General features: G+C 51.8%; 1 protein-coding gene across 3 annotated transcripts in view; it reads right to left on the minus strand.

Annotated features, from left to right (window-relative positions):
• Nisch (nischarin) overlaps nucleotides 1-26,748 on the minus strand; it is a 36,353-nt gene continuing 9,605 nt past the window's right edge. The window contains exons 4-21 of one of the 3 annotated variants that reach the window (XM_042284556.2): nucleotides 22,152-22,200; nucleotides 20,948-21,111; nucleotides 20,557-20,652; nucleotides 19,206-19,301; nucleotides 18,124-18,276; nucleotides 17,431-17,499; nucleotides 16,833-17,018; nucleotides 16,307-16,435; nucleotides 14,274-14,387; nucleotides 13,876-13,987; nucleotides 9,625-9,749; nucleotides 8,679-8,728; nucleotides 5,625-7,031; nucleotides 3,285-3,783; nucleotides 2,624-2,780; nucleotides 2,147-2,275; nucleotides 1,514-1,675; nucleotides 1-1,250 (exon numbers count right to left, since the gene is read on the minus strand). In XM_042284556.2, the coding sequence (XP_042140490.1) occupies nucleotides 640-1,250; nucleotides 1,514-1,675; nucleotides 2,147-2,275; nucleotides 2,624-2,780; nucleotides 3,285-3,783; nucleotides 5,625-7,031; nucleotides 8,679-8,728; nucleotides 9,625-9,749; nucleotides 13,876-13,987; nucleotides 14,274-14,387; nucleotides 16,307-16,435; nucleotides 16,833-17,018; nucleotides 17,431-17,499; nucleotides 18,124-18,276; nucleotides 19,206-19,301; nucleotides 20,557-20,652; nucleotides 20,948-21,111; nucleotides 22,152-22,200 (4,308 nt within the window). In that variant the 3' untranslated portion in view covers nucleotides 1-639. Of the gene's footprint in view, nucleotides 1,251-1,513; nucleotides 1,676-2,146; nucleotides 2,276-2,623; nucleotides 2,781-3,284; nucleotides 3,790-5,624; nucleotides 7,032-8,678; nucleotides 8,729-9,624; nucleotides 9,750-12,233; nucleotides 13,310-13,875; nucleotides 13,988-14,273; nucleotides 14,388-16,306; nucleotides 16,436-16,832; nucleotides 17,019-17,430; nucleotides 17,500-18,123; nucleotides 18,277-19,205; nucleotides 19,302-20,556; nucleotides 20,653-20,947; nucleotides 21,112-22,151; nucleotides 22,201-26,748 lie in introns of those variants that run through there. The other 2 variants (XM_042284555.2, XM_016000121.3) reach the window with 2 other exon arrangements.

Here is a 26,748-nt window from a genome sequence, read left to right on the forward strand (position 1 = left end):
CTCTGTCAAACTCGGCTTTATTAGAATAGAGAAAATAGGCAACAGGAATTACGCTTGTGCTGGCAGCTCTAGGTCCCCCGCACCGGCTGCTCTGGGCCCCCTGGCCTGGGAACTCCCCACAGGATTTCCTCTTTTCTGGACCTAAGGAAGCCTCCATTTTGGAAAAGCCCACGAAATGGGAGCTTGCAATGTATATTCTGCTACCAGCTTCATAATTAGCAGCAAAATGCCCACAACAACAGCAACAGCAACAAAGGACTGGACTCAACACTTCAGGAAAGGACGTGGAGGTCACCAGGTTCACAGCGCCAGTGTTAACAACAGCATCACAATCAAGGACAGAACAAGGCTGTGTGCCTGGCCATGCCACTTCAGAGGCAGGCACACAGGGAAGCTGGCATCACAAGGACACTCTGGTGGGGTGGGGCTGGCATACTTCTTCCCGGCATTAGGAAGAAGGAACTCAACATACATGTTCACATTCTCTGTGGGAGCTGTGTGGGGGCTGTAGGCAATCAATGTAAGGAATCCAGGGAGGGGAGAACACCTTAAAAAGAACACAGAAGGCCTGCTTCCTTGCCCTCTCGGGCACCAGACTGGGCTGCACATGGCAGGTGGCCAGGGCTGTCACGGCTTGCACTAGCCAGTGAGCTCCACAGGCAGCTCCCTGCCACAGAGCGTTTCCCACTGGCGTGCCAGCAGTGAGATGAGCTTTTCTCGGCTCTCAGCACTGGGGACAAACACCTGCCACTGGACCTCCCGGCCCTGGCCAGCCCTGCCAGGACCACCTGGCATCTCCCCAAAGTGGTCCAGGGTGACACTGCCCATGAGATCGTGACCCTGCATGTCATCAAACACAAGAGTAAGGGCCTGGGGGTAGGGCTGGTAGCCCATAAGCACCCGGTCCAAATCCCGGACACGGCGGCCATCGTCTAGCCGGTATCTGTCCCTCTGTGGTGGCTCTTTGGCAAATTCAGGCAATGGATAGTGGATGTAGTCCTCATCCAGGAGAAAGATCTCCGCACTGGTGAGCAGGAGCGTCTTGGGGCGCAGTGAACCCCTGCTCCGTCCAGGTTGTGGTGGGGCCACCTGGAAGGCCTGTATATACAGCAAGATGCTGAGGGCTGGAGCCTTTTCAGGATCAGCCATCTTCTGTGCCACGATAAAGGTCAGGTCCCCAACCTCTTCCTCACTGGGGTAGGTGAACTTGACACGGCTGGAATGGATCAGCTCATAGTTCTCCATTTTTCCTACAGAAAGACGTGACACCAGGGTTGTAGCCTGGGCTAGCCTGTGTGGGGTTAGAAGAACAGTAGCCCCCCACCAGCCCTAGACTATAAACGGGAGGTAGTTGGGGGGGGGGGGTGCTCCAAGGTCTGGGCTGAGAGCTGCACCTGCTGGATGAGACTCCTGGGATGGGGTCTCTGCCATGGAAGAGGCCCACATAACCAGCTTGGCAGAGAAGGGGGACAGTTAGAGACACGGGCAGTGATGGTTCTGGGGGTCAGGGTACCTGTGTTCTTGTCCCCAAATTCTGAGTAGAAGTCCTTATCCACAGGCTCAGGCGAGGGGGAGCGCTCCAGGGAGGAGAGCACGAGCATAAGGTGCTGGAGGAAGCAGTGTGTCAGGTAGCTGTCCCGCGTCAGGCACGTGACCACCTGTGATGGGGAGGAGCCTGCACAAGAAGACGCTGGTCACAGATACAGGCCACCACTCCATCCCCTGCAAGGTCCCTGCCCAGAAAGCCAGGACCCAGAGGGTCCATGTGGGAGGGCATCATGGACCCAGGGAGGTGGCCATATCTCAGGCAGGAAGGGCTGAGACATTTTTCTGGAAGGGGATAGAGGCGTTAGGGGAAGAGCTTAGCTTTCTGTCTTCAGGAAGTGTGAGTCAGAAACATCCTGCCCCTGGGCACTCGGCTGCAGTGTGGGTTGGCTGCGCCCTGCACACCCACCTCCTGCTATGGACCCTGGGGCGGGAGGGCTGCCATCTCAGCAGTTCCTGAAGCGGCTTCCTCCCACCCGAGGAGCTGGCTTGTCAGCAGAGATAACGTGTCCAGTGATAGGGCACCCACATGTCCGAGGTGGAAGCCACTGGCGACACTGGCCTTCACCCAAACTGGGACAAAACACACTGGGTCACTTACCCGTCAGCCGGAAGTACTGGTCAAAAAGGCCAACGTTGACTGACTGCAGGTCATTGAGCTTGAACACAAAGCACTGAGAGATGTGGAAAGGACTGTTGTTATAGTCCGGGTTTTTCTGGTTCCAGAAATCTGTGATGGAGAGAAGAGGCTGAGGATAAACACGTCCAGCAGGAAGGTCACCTGGCAAGGAGTCACCACCACCTGCACAGGCGGAGGGAGGCTTCTAGAAGCCTGGGTGGGGGTATCGGCCTCAACCACGTTAGCTCAGCAGAGGCACCAAGTCACTGGATGAGGCTGCCACCGAGCTCCAAGAGGCAGAGGCTGCCAAATCCCTGCATGTGGCAGCCCGTTCCCAAGCATCTCCTGGCAGGGCCATCTGTTTGGTCTTAGAGGGAAGTACCGTTGTCACCCCTTCCTCAGCTAAGGGACTCCCAGCCCAGAGCCGCCCCTGCCCGAGGCCCGGGGCCGAGCACCTACCCTGGAGCGGCTCCGAGAAGTAGCGGCGGAGGCTGTCGTGCAGCACCAGGTAGACGGCCTTGGTGGAGAGTAGCAGGCAGGCCGTCACCTCCAGCCCCGGGCTCTGGTAGAACACCACCGACGACCACAGCACGTGCCGCAGCTCCTCGTTCTCAACCTGGGCACAGAGGGCTTATGTGGGAGCCTGCAGGAGAGGGGTAGGCCAGACCACACCCCCTGCCTTCTAGAGCACGCTAGCTCGAGTGCAGACTCCAGGCAGCACATCCTCTCACTTGTGTCAGCCCTGCTGCTGTGCTGACTCCTGGGTCCTAGGAACTGCTCATGGCCTTGGACGAGAAGGGACAGAAGCTCCTCTCATGTATCTAATAAACTCAGAGCAGGAAAGAGGTGCAAACAGGAGGTAGACATGGGGGTATATACCTGCACCAGGGCCACACAGACTTAGATAGGGCAGAGGGCACACCTGGCTGGGAGCTGAGTGGCAGACCTCTTGACCCAGATTCTCAATCCTGTGAGCAGATGAAGCTGAGGCCCACATGATGTCAGAGAGACCTGGGGCCTGAGGATGTCCCCACACAAACCCTGTCCTATGCTCAGGACTAGTCAGCAGAGCCCACACCTCTCACCACACAAGTGCCAGGCAGCAAGACCAGGCCAATACCTCGGCAATGCTGCTGTGGAAGAGATCAATGATGGCCCTCCCCCGAAGACTGGCAATGTGTTGGAGTGACGGGCAGATTGGCAAGTAAGAGGGGATCTGATTCTCCTCAGATGTGGACTGGATCAGGCGCTCGCTTGGGTACTGGGCAGGGGCCTCCGCTGGAGCTGGACCTGGGGCCTCCGCAGGAGCTGGGGCCTCTGCTGCAGCTGGAGCCTCTGCAGGAGCTGGGGCCTCCGCAGGAGCTGGGGCCTCTGCTGCAGCTGGAGCCTCTGCAGGAGCTGGGGCCTCTGCTGGAGCTGGGGCCTCTGCTGGAGCTGGGGCCTCTGTTGGAGCTGGAACTGGAGCCTCTGCTGGAGCTAGAACTGGAGCCTCTGCTACAGCTGGAGCCTCTGCTGGAGCTGGAACTGGAGCCAAGGCCTCTGCTGGGACTGCAGCTGGAGCCGGAACTGGAGCTAGAGCCGGAGCTTCTGCTGGGGTCTCCTGTGGTCGCTGCTTATCACTACATCTCCCAGTGACCCAAGAAATGTCAAATAAACATGTGGACTCCATGGAGATTCCTATCACATGCACATCAGAGTGTGATGGCCAACTGTATACCACATGCTAGGCTTGGGGGTCCTGGGGTGACCTACTTCATCACTGTGCTCTCCATGGGAGGACCACACAGCAGAGGGCAAGTGTCAGCCCTTTTTGTGAACAGATGTGGGCAGAGCAGACCACCCAGAGCCAGCCATACACACGTAATAAAGGCTTTGGCTCATGGACTGAAAGTTCATCTTTTAACCAGTGCCCTTAACCACTGAGCCACCTCCCCAGCCCTGAAAGTTCATTTTAAAAGCACTACAGAAGCATCAGAAAGCCACTTCAGAGTTATGACTTGGTTGCAAGGTGTCAGATGTGTTGAAATGCCACCCTAGAGTACTTATGAAGGACCCAAGTTAGAACCTGGGTGTGTATGCAAGCAGAGGGGAGAACCAAAACTCAAAATGCTCTTCAGTTTGTTTTGGGATGTCTTCAGGTAACCCAGGCATGTAGTCTACTCAACCACCACTGCACATGGCCATGCTGGAATGTCACTGGTCCAGGACCTGTTAACGCTCAGAAACTTAAAGTTCATGGGAGGTGGCAGTCTCCAGCATTCAACTCACAGGGCCATACCCAGTGAAGGGGGTAGGCTCCTTTGGAAGTTGCCCTCTCCATCACCCACAGGACCACACCCAGTGAAGGGGTAGGGCCCTTTGGATGCCACCCTCTCCATCCATCAGATCCAGTCCAACTGCTGCAGTCCCTGGGGCCATGATCTGGCATTTGACCAAATACCCAAGACGCTGCTGGGCTACTCTGCTGCCATGGGTGTGCGGATACATCTTTAGGGGCCTGGTTTCTGCAGGAGTCCCAGGAGAAAGCCAGGCTGTGGTAGCGCGGAAGGAGGACAAGGTGCATACCAACTAAGCTCCACATGGTAAGTGGAGGTATAGGACGGCCACCTCTGTACAGGTGTAAGAGGGGCACTGGATTCAGCTGCAGGAGTTGAAAGCCCTTTGGATCATCAGCTAGGGACTGACTGGGGGGAGAGGGTAGACCCAAGAGATGCTAAGGAGAACCAGAGGTAAAGATAGGGTCTCAGCATTCTGCCAGGATAGAGAACACGAGCTATTAGATTCTCGGCCTGCTCCCAGGTAGGGAAATTCTTCAACAGAAAGCAGGACACTCACAAGGAATCCAAGGGGAGGGGCCAGTGTGGATAGGCTCTAGCTGCCAGCTCCTTCCTGCTAAGCTCTGCAATCTCCCCTCAAAGAAAAGATGACCTACCCCAGACACTTTGGTCTTCAGAAGGTCCCTTGGGAGGGGCTCCCAAGTTAGATACAACTCAGTACTTCCTGAGAAGGGCTTTGTGTGTGGTGCTAAAAAATAAGTTTGGGAGCTGGTCTCAGGAAGGGGTACCAGAAGCAGTCACTAGCTGACAGCGCCAGCCACGGGATGAGGAGGAGGAGGAAGAGGAGGAGGAGGAGGAGGAGGAGGAGGAGGAGGAGGAGGAGGAGGAGGAGGAGGAGACCCAGAAACCATGCTCGAGCATGTGAGAGGGCAGTGATAGGCCCAGGGACAAAGCGAGACAGGGCTGGCTCCCTTACTTAACCTGTCCTGCACGGGACAGCTTGCCTGGGCTGCTCTTAAGCCTCTGGAGATCTGGAGCATTAAGCAAGGGCTGGGGGTGGTCAGGGTTGGAGAGACGATGGAGGACTGGGAAAGTAAAGGGAGATCCCACAAGGCACACATGCCCAGAGAGCACACCCAAGCCACCCCGAGGCCCCAGGTCCCAAGAGCCTGCACTAGTCTCACCTGGCCCTGCCCTTGGCAGACTGGCCACCCAGGAGGGGGCTTTGGGGTCTCGGCCCAGCTGCAGGAGTCTTGGAGATGACAACAGTCTTCAGGTCCTGCAGTGAGGCCCGTAGCTGATTGTAGATTCGCAGGAAGTGGAATTTCTCGTGGGGCAGCACAAAGATGGCGGTAACAAAGCGGTAGCCAACCAGCAGCTCGAGCACATGGCCATCGGCAAAGGCGCCCCGTGGCTGGGTGCAGCTGCGAGTGGGGTCCAGCAGCACGGTGGAGAGCGGCACGCGGCTAAGCTTGAAACTATTGCGGTTGCGGCAGGTGTGGGTGCCACGGCTGGGCATGGGGTTGAAGTCAGCCTTGATGACGTTGAGATGCTGGGCAGTGAGCAGCAGCCAGTAGGGGATGGCCGCAGACTTGACGGCCTCCGAGGGCGCACAGCAGGAGCGCCGCACTGCCGAGCAGAGAGTGCAGCTGGCCCACTCGATGTTGCCCGAGTAGTCCCCGGCAGCGGTCTGGACCATGCGCTTGTCACTGTAGACCAAGTAGACAGGGAAGCATCCCTGGCTGCGCTCCTGACTGCCGCCCTCCACCTTGTAGAAAGTGAGCAGCTGGCGCAAGAACTCCTGCAGGCTGGTGTGGCTGCCATAGAGGATGGGGCTGCACAGCATGGCCATGTGCTGTGGGGCAAAGCAGGAGCGTAGGTCAGCATGGAACTCGTGCAGGTTGACAGCATCCGAGATGATGAAGAGTGTGTTCTCACTGTGCCGCACCTTGAGTACCAGACACAGCTCTGGCATGAGGAAGCCAAATTCGGTGAGGTCGCCATGTGGGAAGCAGAAGACGAAACGCAGGGATGAGAGGATGTGTTGGCTGCTGCCTCGGGACTCTTGGTGTGGGATCTCGAAGACAGCGATGCCAAAGTCGGTGAGCACAAGGCAGGCTGCAAACTGGCGGATGCTGCCCTGCACATGGATCAGGAAGCACCACAGCACCTTGAGGATGCGGATGTGCTCCAGCAGAAAGTCCTCGTCGGCGCCCAGGGCCCACTCCAGAGCCAGACGCTCCTCCTCAGCCTCCTCGTCTTCCTCATCCTCCTCATCCTCCTCTTCTCCCTGGCCACTGCCCTCCTCTTCTACGTCTGGGGGTCCCATTTCAAAGTAGCGGTTTTCAGCAACATCCTCCTCTTCCTCCTCCTCTTCCTCCTCCTCGCCCTGTTCACCCTGGGCTTCCTCTCGCTGGTTGGCAGCCTCAATCCACGCAGGCAGTTGCCGTTCAATGGCCTGGCGGATCAGTGTGCTGAGGCGCTGGATGAAGTCCTGGTTGGTGGCTGTGTAGCCAATGCAAGTGAAGGGCAGGAAGATGATCTGGCCTGACCCAGGCACCACCTGAACCTCTGGCTCTGCCTGTTCTGGGCTGTGCAAGAAGAGACTGGATCAGGGCACAGGAACATTCCATCTCCTAGTCTGCTGTAGTACCCTGACCCTGGGAAGCCAATCCATGGGTCTCCTAAGCCTCTCATACAGCTGAGCCGGTTCAAGTGGCTGCCATCAGGATGGGTAGCCAGCTTGAGTCCAGGCTTCTACACACTCTGATCACAGCTATCCACCACAGCCTGCACAAACCAATCTGGCTTCCATAACAGAAGTGTCTGTCATTTGGATGCTGCCAGGCATCAAAGGGGCAACGAAGTATTCCAAGGTAAATCTTTGTTGAAAAATAACCGCCTTTAGGGGCATTCTGGTTTTTAGGCAGTAAATCAAGTTGGGTGGGTCCTAGGACCATCACATTTAAATTCCAGCCCCTTTGCACTCTACAACCTTCCCATGAACAAGAATTAGAAATATGCTTCTGTAGTCAGGCATGGTGGGGCAGGCCTTTAATCCCAGAACTGGGCAAAGGCAGGTGGATCTCTTTGAGTTTTGAAGCCAGCTTGTCTATGTAGCAAATCCCAGGCTAGCCAGGGCTATGTAGAGATCCTGTCTCAATAAAATAAAATAAATAAATAAAAACAGACTTCTGTAAAGGGCCAAGGAGCTAATGTTTCATGATGTGTGTGCTGGTCCTATCCATGTAATTTTGTTTAAACAGGAATTTAGGAATGTAGTAACCAGGGGCTTGAAAGATGGCTCAACAGTTAAATATACTCAGAGTTCTCGTAGCGAATCTAAGTTTGTTTCTCAGCACCCACACGGTGGCTGACAACCATCTGTGACTCCAGTTGCAGGAGATGTGATGTTGTCTGTCTTGGCCTCCAAAGGCACCAAGCACACATGTGGTGCACAAATACATACATGCAGGCAAATACTCATACACTCAGAATTAACATAAACAATCTGTTTGTTTGTTTGGAGACAGGCTCTCTTTCTGTAGCCCTGGCTGTTTGGGAACTTGCTGTGTAGACCAGACTATCCTTGAACCTATAGAGATGTATCTGTCTGCTTCTGCTTCTTGAGTGCTGAGATTAAAGAGGTACACCACTATGCCCAGAAAAATAAACAAATGTTAAAAAACAATAACAACAAAAAGCAGCAGCAGTCAGGCATGATAGCACATACCTTTAATCCCAGCCAATAGGAGGCAGAGGCAGGCCAATTTTGTGAGTTCGAGGCCAGCCTGGTCTACAAAACAAGTTCCAGGGCAGTCAGGGCTATAGACAGGCCTGTCTCAGAGGCCAAAAACAAAAACAAAACAAAAGCAACAGCAACCACCACCCCGCAAGGTGGAGAGGCTTAGTTCTGTGATGCCGACACTCGGGCTGAGGAGCAGTGACGCCATAAATATGAGGTCAGCTTGAGCTGCTGGGAGACCCTGACTCACAAACCACAAAAGCTCCACCAGCAACCAAGAGAGAACACTTGTTCTTGGCTCACCGTACAGCAGACCCGCTGTACAGTGGCCCACATTGGCTTTGATTTGCCAACCTCCATTGTAGGATGATGTCGATCAGACAGCCCCTCTCAACTGTGCTGGAGTAAAGACAGACAGACCCCATGGACAGGCTACGGACCAGAGCCCACTCGCTGCCCAGTCTGCCGCGGAGGCCGAGGCTCTCTTCCCTACCTTGCACCACCAACCGCTCCTGGCACATCTCGTAAATCTTCCGACGCCACCTGACAGAGGAGAGAACGGTAAGCCTCACCTGCTGCAGCTGCTCCTTGGCACTCACTGGGTGCTGCCTGGCCACTTCCATACTCCATTCTGGTGTCTCTGGAACTTGGGGAAATGCTCATTTGACTACTTTCTAATATTCAGCAGGGCTGGCTTTCCCACCCATCTGACCTGAGTCTACACACCCAGCCCTGGACCTGTTTCCATGAGGTCTGGCATCTGGGGGATCTTTGTGCTACCCGAGGGTCCAGGTGTTCTGGCCTGGCCCCAGGCAGTGCACATGATGAAAGGTGGTTCTGGCAAGGTCCCTCAGTGCTTTCTGCATACCAGGTTGACACTACGTCCCTTTTCTATACACTTAAGGACAGAGTACTCGGGACAGACAAAGCCTCTGCAGACTGTCTTACATCACACGACCATGACCCTGCTGTGCAAGAATAAGGGGCAGGGAGGTCCAGGCATGGAGCACACAGCACCAGGCACTCATTTTCCTCTTCTTTTTTCCAGGGACACAGAGATGGGCCCCAGAAGCCTGGACAACAGCTACAAAAAAGACGTTAGAGTCACTGTTCAGACCACCAAGGTGACATGTGGGAAGGGACAAAGTGGCCTCAGGGTGCTGTTCCCCTTGAGCAGCCAGCTCAAGTGTGCCCAAAGAATGCCCACCTTCTGTCCCTCAGGGCCCCAGTGTTGCCTGTTCCCATGGGATGGTGGAGGCCAAACTGAGACCCTTAACCACTTGGTCTATGAAGATGACCCAACTGGAGACAAAAAGACTGCATGTCATACAAAGCACCCCCAGAAGCCCTAGAACACAGGCCACATCCCACTGCGGACAATGTCAGACGGCAGCAGCGTGGCTGAGGAAACAGTGCCCAGGAGCAGGTGAGGGTATTACCTGTCCTGCGGGGATAGATTCCAAGGAGTCAGAGCAGTCTTGGGCAATGGGCCGGTCCTCGGGCGGTAGACTGTCAGTGGATGAGAGGCTGCTGGCCAGGGCCTCTTCCTGTACGAACATGATTCCTGCAGAGATGGGGTAGGCAGGTGGGCGGGAAGAGCAGCTGTTCAACAAGAGGCTAGGCCTTGGGCTCGTGGCACGGCCAGGCACAGGCCAGACCCCAAGTCATTAAATGGGTCACAGAATAAAATGCAGTAACTCAGTAACTCCTCAGCAACTCAAGACTGAGCAAGTGGGTCTCTACTGGGGGTGGGGTGCGGGGGCGGGGCTTCCTGAGCAGACAAGCTGGGGAAGGAGTCATGAAGACCAAACCCCAGAGGTGCACTCTACAGACTGAGATAAAACAACGCACAGAGAAATGTACAGAGGAAAAAAGTGCTCGGAATAGAAACAAAGACCTATATCTTAACCTTTTAAGGAGCTCTTCTTATAGATTACAGAAATGGGGAATGAGCAGTTTGAAAACTCTGAGAATGCAAAGAATATGAACAGACATTCCATGGAAGAATGACCAGTAGATATAACATACAAAACAATGCTTACACAAAGAAAGACAAATCGAAACAGGAGACTATCTTTTCTCTTACTAAGACATGGTTAGAGCATGCAGCCTGGCCCAGCCTAACTAGGAAGTGGTGGGCACTGGGCTACAAGCTGCTCCACCTGTCAGGAAAGCAGTTTGGGGATATACTTATCAATAGCCTTGGGCACAATGGAACATTGTCTAAGGAAAGGACTATAAGTGACTCTGTGTCCTCATCTGCTATCTCCGCAGGGCTTGCAAATTCCAAGCACAGGACCCTTTAGCAGGAAGCCAGGCTTTGCAGACTTTCTTGTATGGCTTGCTGAACACAGCTGGAGTCTGAAGCCACAGGCTGCCTTAGCAGGGTGCCCGGCTGACGGTCCTACGGGCTGTAGCAGCCCTGCTCCTGCACTTGGAAATGCACTGGTTACTGAAGCCACACTGAAGGTATTTTATGACTAGTCTGTTTGGATCCATTACTGCACTCCAGTTTGCTACTTAGTTAAGGGGAAACCCCTTCTCCCCACTTAAAAACACCAACCAAAGCAACAACAAACCATGCTTCAGACTGTAGCTAACTGGTCTGGAAGAGTCCTGCTTCCACAGCCTGGCTTTGCTACTGGACAGCCACCATGGCCCAGTTAAATGACTGAACCCTCAGAGCCCATGGTACCTTGTTCAGCTTGACGGCCGCCTAGAACAGGACAGCTCACACAGCCCGTGTTCTCTGCCCAAAGGGTAAGCAGGCAGCCCAAGCCCAGGTACCCCCAGGAAGCTAAGCTGCAGAGGCTGCGGGGGAGGAAGGCAGCAAGCACACAGCCATGCACAAAGCGCCCCCAGCCTTGGCTTATGTTGCCCCTGCTCCTGTGTCTTAACTCAACCCATCTTTCCAGAGTCATCTTTGCTACCACCTCTGCTGCAGTCCTAAAGGTATTCCCAAACTGTTCTACCTCGTTCTTCCATAGGCATACAGTCTCTCCCCAAGTGGCTCCGTATTCCTAGAGGCACTGTCCTGAAACCCCAACTCAGGACAAAGGAAGGAGCCCCTACCGACCGACCGACCGACCAGTCCTGTGAGCCTTAGCAGTGCTCAGCGCCTCCCCAGCATCAGCTCATGCGCACCTCTTGTTCTTTACCACATTTCATCAAATCTAAGATCTGTGGATGAGGTGCCATCTTGGTCATAGGAGATGTCCACGGAAGGTTTTCCCACGACTCCATCACGATTACCAGCTGGCTGACAGCAACTAGGGGACGCCACTGACTGAAAGACGCATCTCAATTTCAGAGAAGTCACAGGGTGGAAATGTGTGCATCTTAGAGTCCATGAAGTAGGATGTATCCACTTAATGGTTGGGAAAACAGAGGAAGCTGCAAGAGGTTCCAAGAGGCTGCACGTCGCTTGAGATCTCATGGCCAGGAAGATGGAACATGAACTCAGCTGCCTGCCTGTGCTGCTAATCACGTCTACAACACAGCCTTCTCTCAGTCCCAGACAGGGCTGGAGAATGAACTCTGGCATTTTGGACATTGGCCCCTATCAGTCACAATCTTCCACTGCTCTAACAGCTGTGACGACTAGAGGCCTGGTGTTTTCTGGACAGCACCCCCTTCAGGTAGGCCTCAAATGCCCAATTTTTTCACAAGTGGGTTTTCTATAGGTCAGGCTGGGAGCCACCAGAGTAAGTCAGAAAAGCTGTTCTCACACAGAAAAAATTCCTGTCCACCCAGGCCAGCTCCAATAACACATGGCCAAACACACATAGATGTGGATGCCTCACATTTGTGAGGACAAAAAAGAAAAAAAAAAAGTATTTTCTTGCCACTACCCCCCCCCCCCAGCCTTGTTTGGGCATGAGGAAATGCAGACAGGACAGTCTGTCCGCTTCCTTCCTGGACCATGGCCTGTACAAACAAGTGGTCAGAAAGGGCCACTCAGCAGATGGGACAGGGGACATCAGGAGTCCTCAGACAGGGGTCTGACCTTTGTCATTTCTCACCCAAAGGAAAGAGATGTGCACACAAAGACATCCACTGTAGTTTTATTTACAAGAGGTGTAAATCTGTGACAACATCTCTCAGTGTCCAGTGACTGGGAAAAGGGGGACATACTACAGAGCACCCAGGGGTGAAAGGGCCCCAAGGAAAGGGTAGGTGAGGCTTGCCCTGGGCTGCAGAGACTTCACCACCACAAGGCACAGGGCTGCTGGCAGCTGCGGCCTGGAGGAGACAACCATTCCTCCTGCCTAGCCAGGAGCAGCTTTTGGCCTTGTTCTTTACTTGCCTGTCCATGCGTGTGCAGACACACACACACACACACACACACACACACACACACACACACACACACACACACACACTGATTCAACAAACGGTAGAACAGGTTATAGCCTGGACCTTGGGACCTTAGTATCGCCCTGTCCCCAAAAGTCTATGGTTGCATGCTTTCTATATCATAGACTACTGTGGGGACCTGAAGAGAGGTCAGGGAAACTTCCTCACAGAGACTCAAACTTTCTTCCTCTTTTATGAAAAATAAAAATAAAAATTGTTGTCAAAGTCTGACAAAGCCAATGTCCAGTGTCCTGGCCCTCGCTCCACTGCTGCGTTTTCATGGCTTCTCTTCTGCACGTCACAGCTGTGACCTCAGGCTGCTGTGCACAGGGATTCTGCCTTAACCTAAGGGAGTGAGTGCCGTCTCGCCTGTAGCTCAGCTTCTCGCCCTGACAGGACTGCTGTGGAGGGGTCTGTGCCACAGCTGCCTTCCTTGCTCCCCTCGGTGTGCATGTCACAGTTTGGTGCTGCTAGTGGGGAGAACCTCCCTTTCCCCAGGATCTCAGCCCTCTCTAGAAAAGTTTCCTCCAGTGGGGTCACCAGGTCAAGGAGTAGAAATGTATTTCTGGCTCTTAAAATCTAGGGCCAAACTAGTTTCTCAGGACCTCACACCAAGTTCTGCATCTCCAGGAGCCTGGCAGGCGGCGTTCTTTCGTGTGTCCCGAGCCTCAGCTCCCCTTGGGACGGCATACCTGCCCCTCTTCTGTCGGGGCCAGGCCGGCAGCCACGCTCATGGCACCTGGTTCACTCACTCATCTCCGAGGATGCCTGGGTTCAGAGGTGAAAGCCCTTTGAAAATGCTCACAGATGAAAGAGATTGTCCTTCCATGGGTCCATGGGGACAGACAGCCCATCTTGGTCCCATAAATGCAGTATTTTGGGGACCTTGAGTGCCAGAGGCATCACAACAATAAAAGCAAGCTCTCTCTCTACACAGGGATCAAGGGTTCCAGACTCGGGAACATAACAAGGCCTGACTTTCTAGGAGCTGACCTGCCCACACTGTCTGCAGGGGAACGGATCCTCATGAGCCAACAGCCTAAGCCTACTCAGAGGGCAGCCTCAGTTCTCTGCCCAACACCCTGTGGTGCCCTACAGGAAATGGATGTGATATAAAGGGACAGGGGTCCTCACTAAGCAAACAATAGCGCTGAAACCAGGCCGGGCACCTCCCTGCCATGTGCCGCCCCAGGAGCCAGCCTGCAGAAGGTGCCACCTCCCCGTGCCTGACCCTGTAGGAAGCAATGCCGACCTTCCTCCCTCAAGCCTAGCTCTGCCTGCGGTCCAGGCAGCACCAAGCAGCTCAGCGAGGAGGGAGGTCTATCCGTGATTACCTTGGTTGGAGAGAACAGGCTGAGGCAGGGAGGCCGAAGTGGGAGCTGCAGTGGGTGGGGAGCTGCTGGGTCTGACGCAGGGAGCAGCTGGGAGTCGGGAGTCCTCACCACCCTGAGGAAGAACGCTGAGTCAGTCCAGGAGAGAGAAAAGGACACGAAGAACAGGAAAGCAAAGGCCACTGATGTGGAGGAAAGAGCTCAGCATTCTCCCAACCAAAGGAGGTGGAAAACGATCTCATACAATCAAATAGTAGGTCCATCACCATACCACTTGAGGACCCAGCCTGAGGTTTCATGGGGAGAAGGGGGTGGAATGATCAGAGACCTGAGGGGTTCCATGGCTCCATCTCCCCAAGCAAAGTTCCGCCCTTGGCTGGCTCTCCTCCCCGAGTGCTTACCTTCTTTTCTGTGCTGCTCAGTTTGGACTTGGCATCCTTGGCTTTCTGAATGGCTTTCAGGACTTCCACAGTGTCCAGTTCCTTCTCGGTGGTTGCTGCATCATCCAGACAGATCTGCAGAGCCCAGAAAGTAGCTCACAGCATGGAGACCGGCGAAGCACATTGGGAAAATGGTGGGATCCTGCTAAGACGGGGTCTGAGCACCCCTACAGGCTCTGAGAAGATACTGGAGGCTAAGGGAGGCTCCTCACCACAACGTAAGTGCCCTGGAACCACCTTGGAGGGCCCATGGAGGTCCCACATAGCTTAATCCATCTTCAGGAGTCCCTCTCCACTAAGGGGGGCAGCAGCCTCGTGAGAAGGGAGTGGATGGACTGAGTGCCTACTTACAGGCAAACACAGGCAGACCTGACTGTCAGAGAGCAGGGAGAGAACCTTCTGGACAAGGGAGCAGTGGGGAGAAGATAACAGTGTACGGGAGAAGGCCGGAGTCCTAGTCCGCAGAGCTGTGGGCTGGCATGCAGGCAGAAAGACCGCACGAAGGATAGTCCAAAAGCACTGGACAGGTGCTGACGCTATGGAATCAAGGACGCTTTCTAGCTCTGGAGCCAAAAAAGGGGGAGCTACCTTTTTTGTCTGTTTATTTGTTTATTATTTTTTCTTTCTTTCTTTCTTTTTTTTTTCTTCTTTGAGACAGGGTCTCACTCCATCACCCAGGCTGGCCCTGGACTCTGGATAACCCTCTTGCCTCAGATCCTGAGTTCTGGAATTACAAGTATAATCACTTATCTCCAGCAAGAGATGACATCTTATGAAAATTATCTTAGGGCCAGGCAGTGGTGGTGCACACCTTTAATCCCGGCACTCAGGCCAGGAATACTCCAGGAACACACAAACAAGCACAGAGGGGTTCTCTTCAACTTTTTAAAAATGCATTGGAAACTGGGTGGTGGTGGTGCAGGCCTTTAGTCCCAGCACTCAGGAGGCAGAGGCAGGGGGATCTCTGTGAGTTCAAGGCCAGCCTGGTCTATAGAGTGAGTTCCAGGACAGCCAAGGCTACACAGAGAAACCCTGTCTCAAAAAGACAAGAAACAAAAAAAGGAAGAGAAGAGAAGAAAATGATCTTAGGGACAGTGTGGACGAAGTGGCTTGCTGGGAGCAGAGAAAGCTGGAGACAGATGCAAACAGACCTCCGACATCTTCCGGCCTGGGATCTGCAGAAAGTAAGTTCTACGGACTGGTGAGAGGGTGGGATGGGACGAAGCCTGCTGAGGCCCAGGGGACGGAGTAGGAACTGTCCTGGTTAGCATGGCGGCACCTGTACTGCTGTAGGCAGCGGGCACAGGGCTGGATTGATCCAGTAAAGGAAAAAAAATCTCAAGGTTGGTAGTTAAGCAACAGGATTACCAGCTGTCCAAGAAACTGATAATTTTAGGCATCTTACATAAATTGAATAAAAATCTTACATATAATTTTAGGCATCTTATTCTATGCCCCTTGTCTAAAATACCCAACGTATTTCTCTTTTTGGCTCTTGAAGACAGGGTTTCTGTTATTTGTTTTGTTTCGGTTTGTTTTTCTTCTGACTTGGGTCCCAGGGATCAAACTCAGGTCCCTGTGATTTCAGAGCTGGCATTTTATTACTGGAGCCACCTTCCTAGCCCTCAAGACAGGGTTTCTCTGTGCAGCCCTGGCTGTCCTGGAACTCACTCTGTAGACCAGGCTGGCCTCAAACTCACAGATCCCCCTGCCTCCGCCTCCTGAGTGCTGGGACTAAAGGCCTGCACCACCACTACCCAGTTTCCAATGCTTTTTTTAAAAGTTGAAGACAATCCCTCTGCGCTTATGTGTTCCTGAAGTTCTGGCACACATGAAGCCTGCTCAGGAATATACAGCTGCAGGGAGCCTTTCCACAGAGAGCAGTGGACTTGCACATCTGAAAAACAGACACCCCTCTGAAGCAGACAAGAGCCCTGAAGACCTGGAATTCACCCTGCTAGTCTCTGGGCTCTGCTGGTGGTTCTGGGGCTTACCTCAGAGGCTCGTTCTCCAAACTGGGAGAGCACTTTGGTCCGGTAGTCAGGGATGATGCTCAGAGGGTTGTTCAGCAAGGCTACGCGCTCCAGACATGGTAGGCTGCCTATGCTCTTGACCTCCTCCAACTGCAAGACACAAGTGCCATTTGGCCCCTTCTTCGAACATTTCAGCAACAGACTACACACTTGATGGCTGCTTAATTTTAAGTGAACAGAATCCTATTGGTTTTCTTTCCTTTAAGATAACAAACACTAGATGGGTGGCGGTGGCGGCGGCGGTGGCGGTGGTGGCCCACGCCTTTAATCCCAGCTCTCGGGAGGCAGAGCCAGGGGGATCTCAGTGAGTTTGAGGGCAGGCTGGGCTACAGAGTGAGATCCAGGAAAGGCTCCAAAGCTACACAGAGAAACCCTGTCTCAAAAAACAAAAAAACAAAACAAAACAACAACAACAACAACAAAATAGATAACAAACACCAAGGCCCAGCAATCCCAGATTCCTGAGGCCCTCAGGGCTGGTGCTCACCTGCTCAATCCTGTTGTTTCTGAGGTCCAGATTAACCAGAGAGTAGAGTTTGTGCAGGCCGCTCAGACTCTCTAGGAAGTTGCCCGCCAGGTTGAGGGTTTTGACATTGCCCAGTTTTGTGTGCACGCCTTCCAGGGAGGAGAGCTTGTTGTAGGACAGGTCAAGGTGTACGAGGTTGTACAGGTGCTGTAGTAGCAGGGGAAACACAGTGGCCACACACACAGGTCAGGCCTCCAGAGAGGTCACTGTGCCCTTTCAGACCAAGGGGACCAGTTCTGGGAGGCAGCTTTGCAAGTCTTTCTGACAACTGTTGGGAAGGGAAGTCCCTCTTCCCTCTCTCACATGCCCTAACTAGTGGTGTGTATCCCCTGCAGAGAGGTTAGGTGAGCACTGAAAATCAGCCTGCCTATCACCATCACACTCTGCACATACTCACTCAGCTTTTCCAACACTTGGGAACTAAAGCCATCAGTGCATCCCTGGACGCCCAAGAGGAGGGCAAAGCCCCTATGCTTGCTGCCCCTGGGGTGCAAGGCTTCTCCAGCCTCTGGAGCCACCAGGAGAGCAGGGCCCTAGAGAGCGAGTGGGCAGACGTTACCTGTAGGTTGTCCACAACTAGTACTCCGTTGTGACTCAGGTCCAGGTACTCAATCTTTGGGATCAGTTTCTTATGAAAGAAAAGAATGTGCATTGTTACTCAAGGTGGTAGGACCCTACACAGTCCATGTACCCAGTGCTTAAACACACATTTCAGGCTGGTCTGTCTTTGCAGGGCCACTGACATCTCCCACTGTCCACTCAGCAGAAACCCAAAGGAATCTACTGTCTGGACAGAACAACTGGCTGAAGTAATACAAATGGTAACGTCCACAAAAGACAGGGGAACCTGTTCTTTTTTAACCCTGCCCACCCCCATAGGATCACAAAAAGAATCACACTCTTAAGACCTTTGGGATGTTACTCTAACACAGGTGTATACCTGTATTCTAGGCAATGAATTTTCTGCTATTCCTTAGGAATGAATATTATCATTTACCATGGTTTGGTTATATTAAATGCATACATAGTTCATATGCTTCACTTGGTTTTATGTATTTACTCACCATTTTACATTTTCACTTTGAAATTTAACTTAAAAACTATAAAACAATGTGCCGAGCACTGAATAATTTTTTTTTTTTTTTTTTTTTTTTTGTGTGTGTGTGTGTGTGCCTTCAGAAAAAGTAAAGTATAATAGCCATCCCTAGGGCCTGGGAGGTCTGAAAGCCTTGGGAGGCTGCTGCAAGCATACCACAGACTCGTCGATCTCAGAGATGCTGTTGTGGCTCAGGTCTAGAGTGGTCAGAGCTTGCCATGTAGGGATAACAGCAGTCACAGGGCCTTCAAGGGCTGTGCCTTCTGGCTCCCACTCATCAAATTCGGAGGCCTCAGGAACAAGGACTTCCTGCATAAGAACATCTGTTGAACCCTCACGCAACACTAAGTAGAACGCGCCATCGTTGCAAAATTTAAGGAAGAGCTGAAGCATATTTAGCATGTGGAAATGAGCTTGCATTAAATGGGCTTTGGTTTATGTGTCTTAAAGCGGTTGTGAAATAACTGAAAGGCTTGGAATATGTTCTGGTCCTGTGACTTCAGGAACAAATGCTAGTCAAGCGCCCCTGGGCCTCTGCTAGACAGTGATATCTTTCCTGGCTTAACCTTCAGAGGCTGAAGGTCTGAATTCACAATGTTGCCAGGCAACCATGCTTTCAGAATGTTCTCCACCGTGGACAACAAATCCCTTAACCATTACTTCACAGGGAGAGAATCATCATGGAGACAGAGCAGCAGCACAGGGCATCAATCACCACAGGACAGGGAGGCAGCTCTTCTGGGCCTGACATTCTTCTTCCCCTTGGCTTGACTTTTGATGCCTACAAGACATCTTCTTACACGGGATCAACCTGAGTTCCTTTGGCTACATGGCAAGGGGTACTTCCCAGAGGAAAAGGTAGCTACTCTGCTCTCTCTAAAGCTTCTTCGAGTCAGCAGCCTCAAGAGAAAGAATTTTCAACAAACCTAAATCTTGATCAGAAGTCACAAAATATGCTACCATTATACAGTCTCCATGCTAAGGGAGGAGCTTACATTGTTATGATGACATCCACATATGGTGAAAGAAACTCCCTACATCAACAGCTGCACTATTTCTGTTACTCACGTCCAAACAGGGTCCAGCCTTCTACCCCTCACCTTCAAGGCCATGGACGACGAGATACAAATGAGTGCTAAGCCAGCACTTGCTGGACTCAGAGGAAGTTCTATCAGCTTCACTTACAAAGGCTGTGCCCCACAGGTCAGGCCCCAGCAGAAACACAAAGGCAGAGTTACCTTCATGGAGGTTGCTGAGAATCGGACACTCAATGTGGCTAAAGTTGGCTTGGAGGTGACCAGCCCTCGGATGTGCTTAGCATCACAATGACTTATCTGGAACAAACAACAGCTGTGTCTCAGAAATGGCGTCTTGGCCCCTCAGAAACCCCAGGAACTAGATGTTCATCCCACAGGCAAGCTCAAATCCCCAGACAAGAGATGACTCAAAACTCGGCCTCTTTAACCCCAGTGCTACTCAGTGCTGCTAAACATTTTAAGCATCTAGTAAGAAAGGCATCTATCTAGCCAGGCATAGTGGAGCATATCTCTAATCCCAGCACTCAGGAGACAGAGGCAGGCGGATCTCTGTGAGTTTGAGTCCAGCTTGGTTTATAGAGTGAGTTCCAGGACTGTCGGAGCTACATAGTGAGACCCTGTCTCAAAAATGGACTCTCAGACTCATGAGCCACAAATCCCATTTTTGTGGCTAAGGGATCCCTGGAGCTTGTCAAGTCAACAGAATAGGAGGATATGGGAATCAGGGCGAGAGAACACGGAAGGTCTCCTCCACGGCACACTGAGCACTTCTCCTGCTTACCCAGCCTGCCCCATTGTCCTCAGGCAAGAACAGGTCAAGGGAGCAGACTTCTGGAATTCAGTCAAATTCAATATCCTGGTCTAACTTCCTCCTTCTCGCAAGCCTCAGTTTCCTCGATTGTAAACTGAGAACAAAAGCATCCACACTTCACAGAGAAGTTGGGGAGACCTTATCAAGAATCATGGGCACTAGTAGAGCTGAAGCCAAGTTCAGGAAACACATGGTTTTATCGTATAAAGACAGCTTTTATTGTTCACTACTGACTCCCCTTTCTTTTTAAAATGACAACACAATTGGTGTTAAGAACCAGAATTCAGTAGGAAGTAATATAAAGCATGTCTTGTTAGGTGTGGGTGCCCTAGAAAGCAAAGAGCCTTCAAGGTTCTGACTTGGAAAACAAAGATCTGGAATTGCCTGTCTGGCTTTTAGGATGAATTCCGTGACTTCTACCTGAAGAACACATGTTCCTGACTCCATGAGAGGCTGGAGGGAACTGAGCTCTGATGCTCTGCTCTCTAATACTTCTTCCCTGCTGCCTACAGCAGGGCTGGAGAGCTGCTGCAAACCAGCTAAGGACAGGAAAGGTTCCCTTTCTGGCCCCTCCTGTCTGGCTGACTTACTGGGCTAGAATCTGCCAACACGCTGCTAACTAGGAGAGCAGCGGGCCTTAGCACTTGCTACCCAACCGTTCCCTACATACGGACGGACGGCAGTGCAGGGGCTGCTGTGTGGACTCAGTCCTGCCTGCTCACCAGCAGTCTCGGGCCTTACCTCCACCTGATGAAGAGACTTGAATATAGAAAGATCAAAGGGCAGGAGCTGCTCCTGAATGTTGCTGGTCCCAAAAGGTCCTTCTGTGCCGGCAACCTGAGGCCAAAGACGGACTGAAGTTAGGGATGCTGTAGTAACCGCTCCCTTTCTGCACTCCTGAGGGAATGTGGCAGCAGCTGTCCACTCAAAGCCTGACCCCTTCAACGGTATTCAGACAATGGGCCAGGATGCCCCCTGGTGCTCACAGGCAGAAGCACAGCATCAAGAGCACCAGGCGGCTTTCATCCACAGAGAGCCTGAGCCTAGGTCTCTTCACACACTCCAGCTGGTGAGCTGTCAGGCAGGAGAGCCAACTGAGAGACTACCCACAACTACGCCGCTGCATCTTTACCTTAAGGTACCTAAGACGACAGGTGAAGTCTAGGATGTGCCCAAGGTCAGTCTTGGCATCACCGCTGGCACAAGTAGGCTTTCCTTGCTGCAGCTGCTCCGTGACAGCGTAGAGCTGCAAGGGTCTGATGGCAAAGACCTCACCGGCTCCCAGAAGCTGTTCTCCTGTAACAGCCAGACCCAAGGGTGAATGTCCAGCCCCAGTGCCGGCCTGGTGTGCAGCCAGGGAATATACACACCAAGCCAACAGTCAACAAGCATGCAGCAAGCACCATGACATGCACCCACCCCACCCACCATGCAAGGCTACAGTCTTAGGTACACAGGAGCAGCCCTGCTGAGCTCATCTGGGCACAGGGCAATCCTAGACACACGATGAGAGAGAAGGCATGGGCTGTGGGACCGGGGAGCCATCCTGAAGAGTGAGGCCGAGGAGAGGCTAAGGCACTGAGCCAGAGAAGGCTGGGAGGGGCAGTGTTCTTGGTGTCACAACTACTCTGCATCCTCTAATATGCAGAGACTGGGGTCAACTACAGACCTAGGATGCTAGTGTTTAAACCTTAACTTGCTCCTTCTTCCAGGTTCCTGAGCTTCTGACCCCCAGTGTCCTTACCTTTACCTTAGGGAAGGCAGTAAGATGCTACATGTAAGACTGTTGGCAGGGAGTGCTCATTCCACTAGTGTTAATTGTTAATAACACCATGACCCAAGATTGGCTTCTACTTGCAATCTGAACACTTCCAAGCAAGGACAAGTCAGGTGCAAGATGGCAGCATGCCAGCCACCTTTTCGACACCCCGTGTAGCTTGGGAACAGATCCTGAGACTGAGGTGAGTCCCAGGCACTCACCTTACACAAGCCTGGCTACCTGAGTTTGATCCCCAGAACCTACATAAAGGCGGAAGGAAAGAACTGACTCTACCAAGTTGTCCTCTGATCTCCACACGTGTGCTGTGACACATGTGTCCCCCCACATATCCCACAACAGTCAAGTTATAACGAAGAATCTTAACTTGAGGATCCTCACCGGCAGGGCAAGCAAGTGGGTAGACTTGGCTGCGGGCCGAGGCCAGGGACTTAACACCCTCAAGGAGGTGGGACCTGGCTAGGCTCTAACAGATGAGTTTAGTGCCACCCTGGGCCTACAGCTACCTACTAGACTAGGCAAATGGCCCCCAGCATTTCAAGAGCCAATGGCTATGTACCTTTTTCAAAGAGTTCTTCAGCCAGTGCTGCAGTGATGCCGTTTATTTCCTGGGGGGAAACAGACAGTTAGAAATCCGTCTGTCCATCCCTGGAACTGTCCAGTCCCTGCTGTGTTCTCACTTTGCTCCTCAGGGCCACCTCTAGATCTCAGGGGTGTCCGGTCTTTTGACACTGCAGTAAGACCGTCACCTACAGAATCCCCGCTTGAGAACTGCACAGTCAAGTAACAAACAATCACTGTTTTGTGTGGGTTGCACCCACGGCTACCGTAAGACCACATGGGCTGCAGGCAGCAAGCAGGACACGGCTTCCAGATGATGAGCAACTCAAGCAGGAAGACAACCCAGAATGAAGCAAGGAGCTTAGAAAGGTAACTAAGTGTTTCCAGATAGATGGACACCTGAATGGTTTCCTCAGAAGCAACTCTAGGTCTGCACAGGCACGGGCTGAGTGTACCACGGCCCAGGAGCCAGCAGCTCCCTAAAGTGACTCTGGAACTCCCAGGAGTGGGTGTGGCAAAGAAGAAATCCCATTTCTTTTGGAAAAGAGCCCCTGATTACTCCGTAGAGTACATGACTCTGCAATACCAACTTTCCCTGGGGATGGCTATTTCCACCTTGTCTCATGTCAAATGTTTCTTAAAGAGTGGACACTAAGCCAGTTGTGATGGAGCACGCCTTTAATCCCAGCACTTGGGAGGCAGAGGCAGGCGGATCTCTGTGAGTTCGAGGCCAGCCTGGGCTACAAATCAAGTTCCAGGACCGCCAGGGCTGTTACACAGAGAAACCTTATCTTGAAAAACCAAAACAGAAAAAAGAAAGAGTGGACACTTGTCTTTTTCCAGTGCTCATTTCTTCCAGAGTCACAGCAGTACCACAAAGCCCCAGGGTCACTAGACAGACACAGCAAGGGTTTTCAAATGACACAAAGAGGCATGGCAAGAACCAGTCCTCCCTCACAGGAACAGCTAATGTGCTGGCTTGAAGTCAACCAGACAGTGCCCGAGTGCGCCATAGGTCCTGGCTCACTGCCGTTACCTTGCGCCATGATACACAGGGGAGCTTTAGGCACACTCCGATTTCATGTGGCTATAAAACCAACAGCTACACTCAAGCACTTGTCTTGGTCCTCTCTGAACATAACCAGTTGCCTCTGCACTCAAAACCATCATGGGGGCCCAGAGAGATGGCTCAGTTATTAAGAACACTGTGACTCTTCCAGGGGACTTAGGTTTAGACTCACATGGTGGCTTACAACCATTGGTCACTCCAGTTTCAGGGAATTTAACCTCCTCAGGTACCAGGCACAGGCAGGGTACACATTCATTCAAGTTAGCAAAACACTCAAGACACATAAAATTCTAAAAATCTAAAAACAAAATGAAACAATCATGTGGTTTGGAGACCCCCACCAAAACCTTTAGCCCCACCTCCCAGAGGTAAGAAATTAAATTGGACTGATAGCAGTCCACATGTCTTTTTGTAAACAAGTCCAGATGGAGGCGGCAAACAACCCTTGAAACTCACGGAACACTCTGCCACTAGGACACGCAATTTACGTATTTATGGGACTTAAAAAGCACCAGGCTGTAGGGGACAGGGTGTCCTTTTCCTGTTTTTCTCGTCAGTTGTTTGTCTCTTCTTTATCATCTTTTATACATCATAGCTACAACCCCCCCTCAAATACCAGGAACTGAATCTGGGGCCTCTATCACTGAACTATAGCAACCAGCCTTTTTGTGTTTTATTTTGGAATATAATCTTTAAGTTACTTGGGCAGAATCCTTCTGCCTCAACCTCCCAAATAGTTGGGATAGATATGAGCCCTTCACCCAGCTCATGACAGCAATTTTAATAGTTGTGAATATGCAGTAAGCATTTCCTCCCAGCCTGCATATACTTTTGTCTTTTGTTCAAAGTGGTTTTCTTAACATAGTGAGGTTTTTCATTTTTCTGTTTAACTTATAATTCTTTTCCTTTGTGACTGTGAAATCTCTCCTTTGACTCCAGGAATGTTAAGAATATTATCCCACTGGGCGATGGCACACGCCTCTCTTTAATACCAGCACTCGGGAGGCAGAGTCAGGCAGATCTCTGTGAGTTCAAGGCCAACCTGGTCTACAAAGCAAGATCCAGGACAGACACCAAAACTACACAGAGAAACCCTGTCTCAAAAAACAAAACAAACAAAAGAATATTATCCCAGTTTTCTCTTGACCCTATGATCTTTAGAAGTTGTGTTTATATAGTTTGCTCTTATATGTAAGAACTGTTCCTCTCCCACCTCATCCCTCGGTGTACAAAGAGCCAAAGAGAGGAGATAAGCCATTACACCTCAGCGTTAGAGAGCTCAGGGCACAGGTCAAAATGTCAAAGGCCAACAGAGGTACAGGGTTCCAGTCAGCAGAGGCTACGAGTTCTCTGACACTCAACTTCAGTCTCTTACATCCTCCTAAACCCCATTAGTTTCCCCTGGCAGCTGTGAGGCTCTGAAGTGAAGGAACAGCTTGGAACGGCCTGCAAACAAGTCTCCCAGGCACTTTGGAGAACCATGCCCTTCCTTCCTCTAGCCAGAAGGCCTAGTGCTAAGGTCCCAGAGGCTGCCGTCCACTTCCTTCAACCCCGCACCGTGGGGACACCGTGTGGGCACCAGGAGCCTGTGAGAGGCTCTGGAGGGAAAGGCCTCCCGCCCTGTCAGCAGCACCAGGCAGTCCTCACCTTTCAGGGCGCATGTCTTCGGACAGCTGGGATTGATTCCGACAGAACAAAGAGGAAGAATCATGCTAGATGAAAGCCCTGCTGACGGGCAGAGCTGTGCTCTCCAGAAGACACAGAGAAAGCTGCTATCAGGCCAAGAGCAGTGCTTTAACTCCTGAGGAAGCTCAAAAGCAAACTGTAACAATTGCTCTCCACTCTGGGCACAGGAAGAGCACACGGCTGGCCTTCCTACTTGGCTTCCTCAGGCTGACCTTCACCTTAGGAGAGAGCCTGAACCAGAGGAACACAGCAATTTCCCAGCTGCAAACCTAGAACACTAGTGTCCCTGGTCAAGCCGCACCTGTGGGCAAAGACGTGCAGCACCAGGCCTCCCTCTGGGCCTGGGAGAAACAGGGCAGGGGCTCAGCGGTCCCTGAGCCCAGCTCCTACCTCCCAGGGAGGGGAAATGTGGGGACTGGTAGCTCTCCATATGCCATATTATATTTGTGCTGAGGGACCTGAAGTGCTTTGGGCTGACACAACTGTAAAATACCATTCCACACTAGATGTGCTACGACTTAGTCATGCCACTGCTGACTAGGATCATGTGTTGGTGTGCACTCCTGGGAAAAAGGTACGTACGCGCGCGCGCTCTCTCTCTCCTTTTTAAATTCTGTTGTGCTGGGAAGGAACCCAGAGCCTGCCCCATTCTAGATAAGCAGTCTACCTTAGTTATATCTCCTCTTTGGGCTTCACATCAACGCCACATGGACTACTTAGGCTATTTATATTTTAGCCTGCCTAGTCACAGAGCCCAGCTATCAGTGTATCCCCAAATACACAATGCCGATGCTCAATTAGAAACCCCTCGCCAGTCCCTGATACCTCTCTTTGGCTGGTGCTAAAGAGGTGTGCCTGTCAGTGGGCATTAACCAGGCATTAATTATATGCCAAGACCATCACCCAGGTGTGATCTGGATACACACGTTACCGGCTGAGGGGCCTTGTCTAGCTTTTATTTTGTGCTAGTAGAAGTCAGGCTTATATGTGATTCAACTATAAGCAAAAATTCCCCACTGAGGTATTCACATATAAACTTTAAAGAGCTTCAAGACTAGAGGTTGAAATACAAACACACCAGGCAGGCTTGTTATCATTCACAGCCTCAGCCCTGTGCAACTAAAACAAACTATAAAAATAAAACGCATCTAAAACCAACACTAAGATAGTTTAACACTTTCATTTCAAATTAAAAAAATTTTTTTTGTTACAGCCAAATGGCTTTAAAATAAGGAAATGACATAAACATTACCTTTGAAAAGTACTGAGCCGTTTTCCTCCCCAGAACAGCCTAGTGTGGTGACATGTGGTGAGCCCTGACCCATTCCTTTTAAGCCTCAGATATTCACTGTACAATTTCATGCAGGCTTCAAAAGGTCCCCAGATTATCACCTCCCAGCTCACAAAACAGAACAGGGCACAGAAAAGTTAAATGACTGACTTGGAATTAACTGATTGAACCGAGCAGGTCTGGGAGACAGACTTGGCTATTTCCAAGTCCACTGTGAGGTGTCCTACCTCAGAAGGATTATGGTTATGATAATCCATGGGGCTGCATTCCACTGAGTCTGAAAACTTCTCTAGATATTCTGGGATGGGCTCATCACGTGAGTCTAGGAAGCTAGGAACGCAGCTATCCAGCGGAGCAGGGAACAAAGGCTGCCTCACCCCTTGAATTCCCAGTGCTGAGTTGGCTGGGGAGAGAAATGATGCTTTTTCCTTGTCATTAAAATCCAAACTATGAAAGAATCGAACTAGAACCCTACTTTATACCATACACAAAAAATGAATTCAAAATTCATTTAGGATCAAAGTCCTAAACGGAAAAACAAAACTTGTA

Source organism: Peromyscus maniculatus, chromosome 9 (genome assembly GCF_049852395.1).
Source record: "Peromyscus maniculatus bairdii isolate BWxNUB_F1_BW_parent chromosome 9, HU_Pman_BW_mat_3.1, whole genome shotgun sequence".
Classification (NCBI taxonomy): Eukaryota; Metazoa; Chordata; class Mammalia; order Rodentia; family Cricetidae; genus Peromyscus; species Peromyscus maniculatus.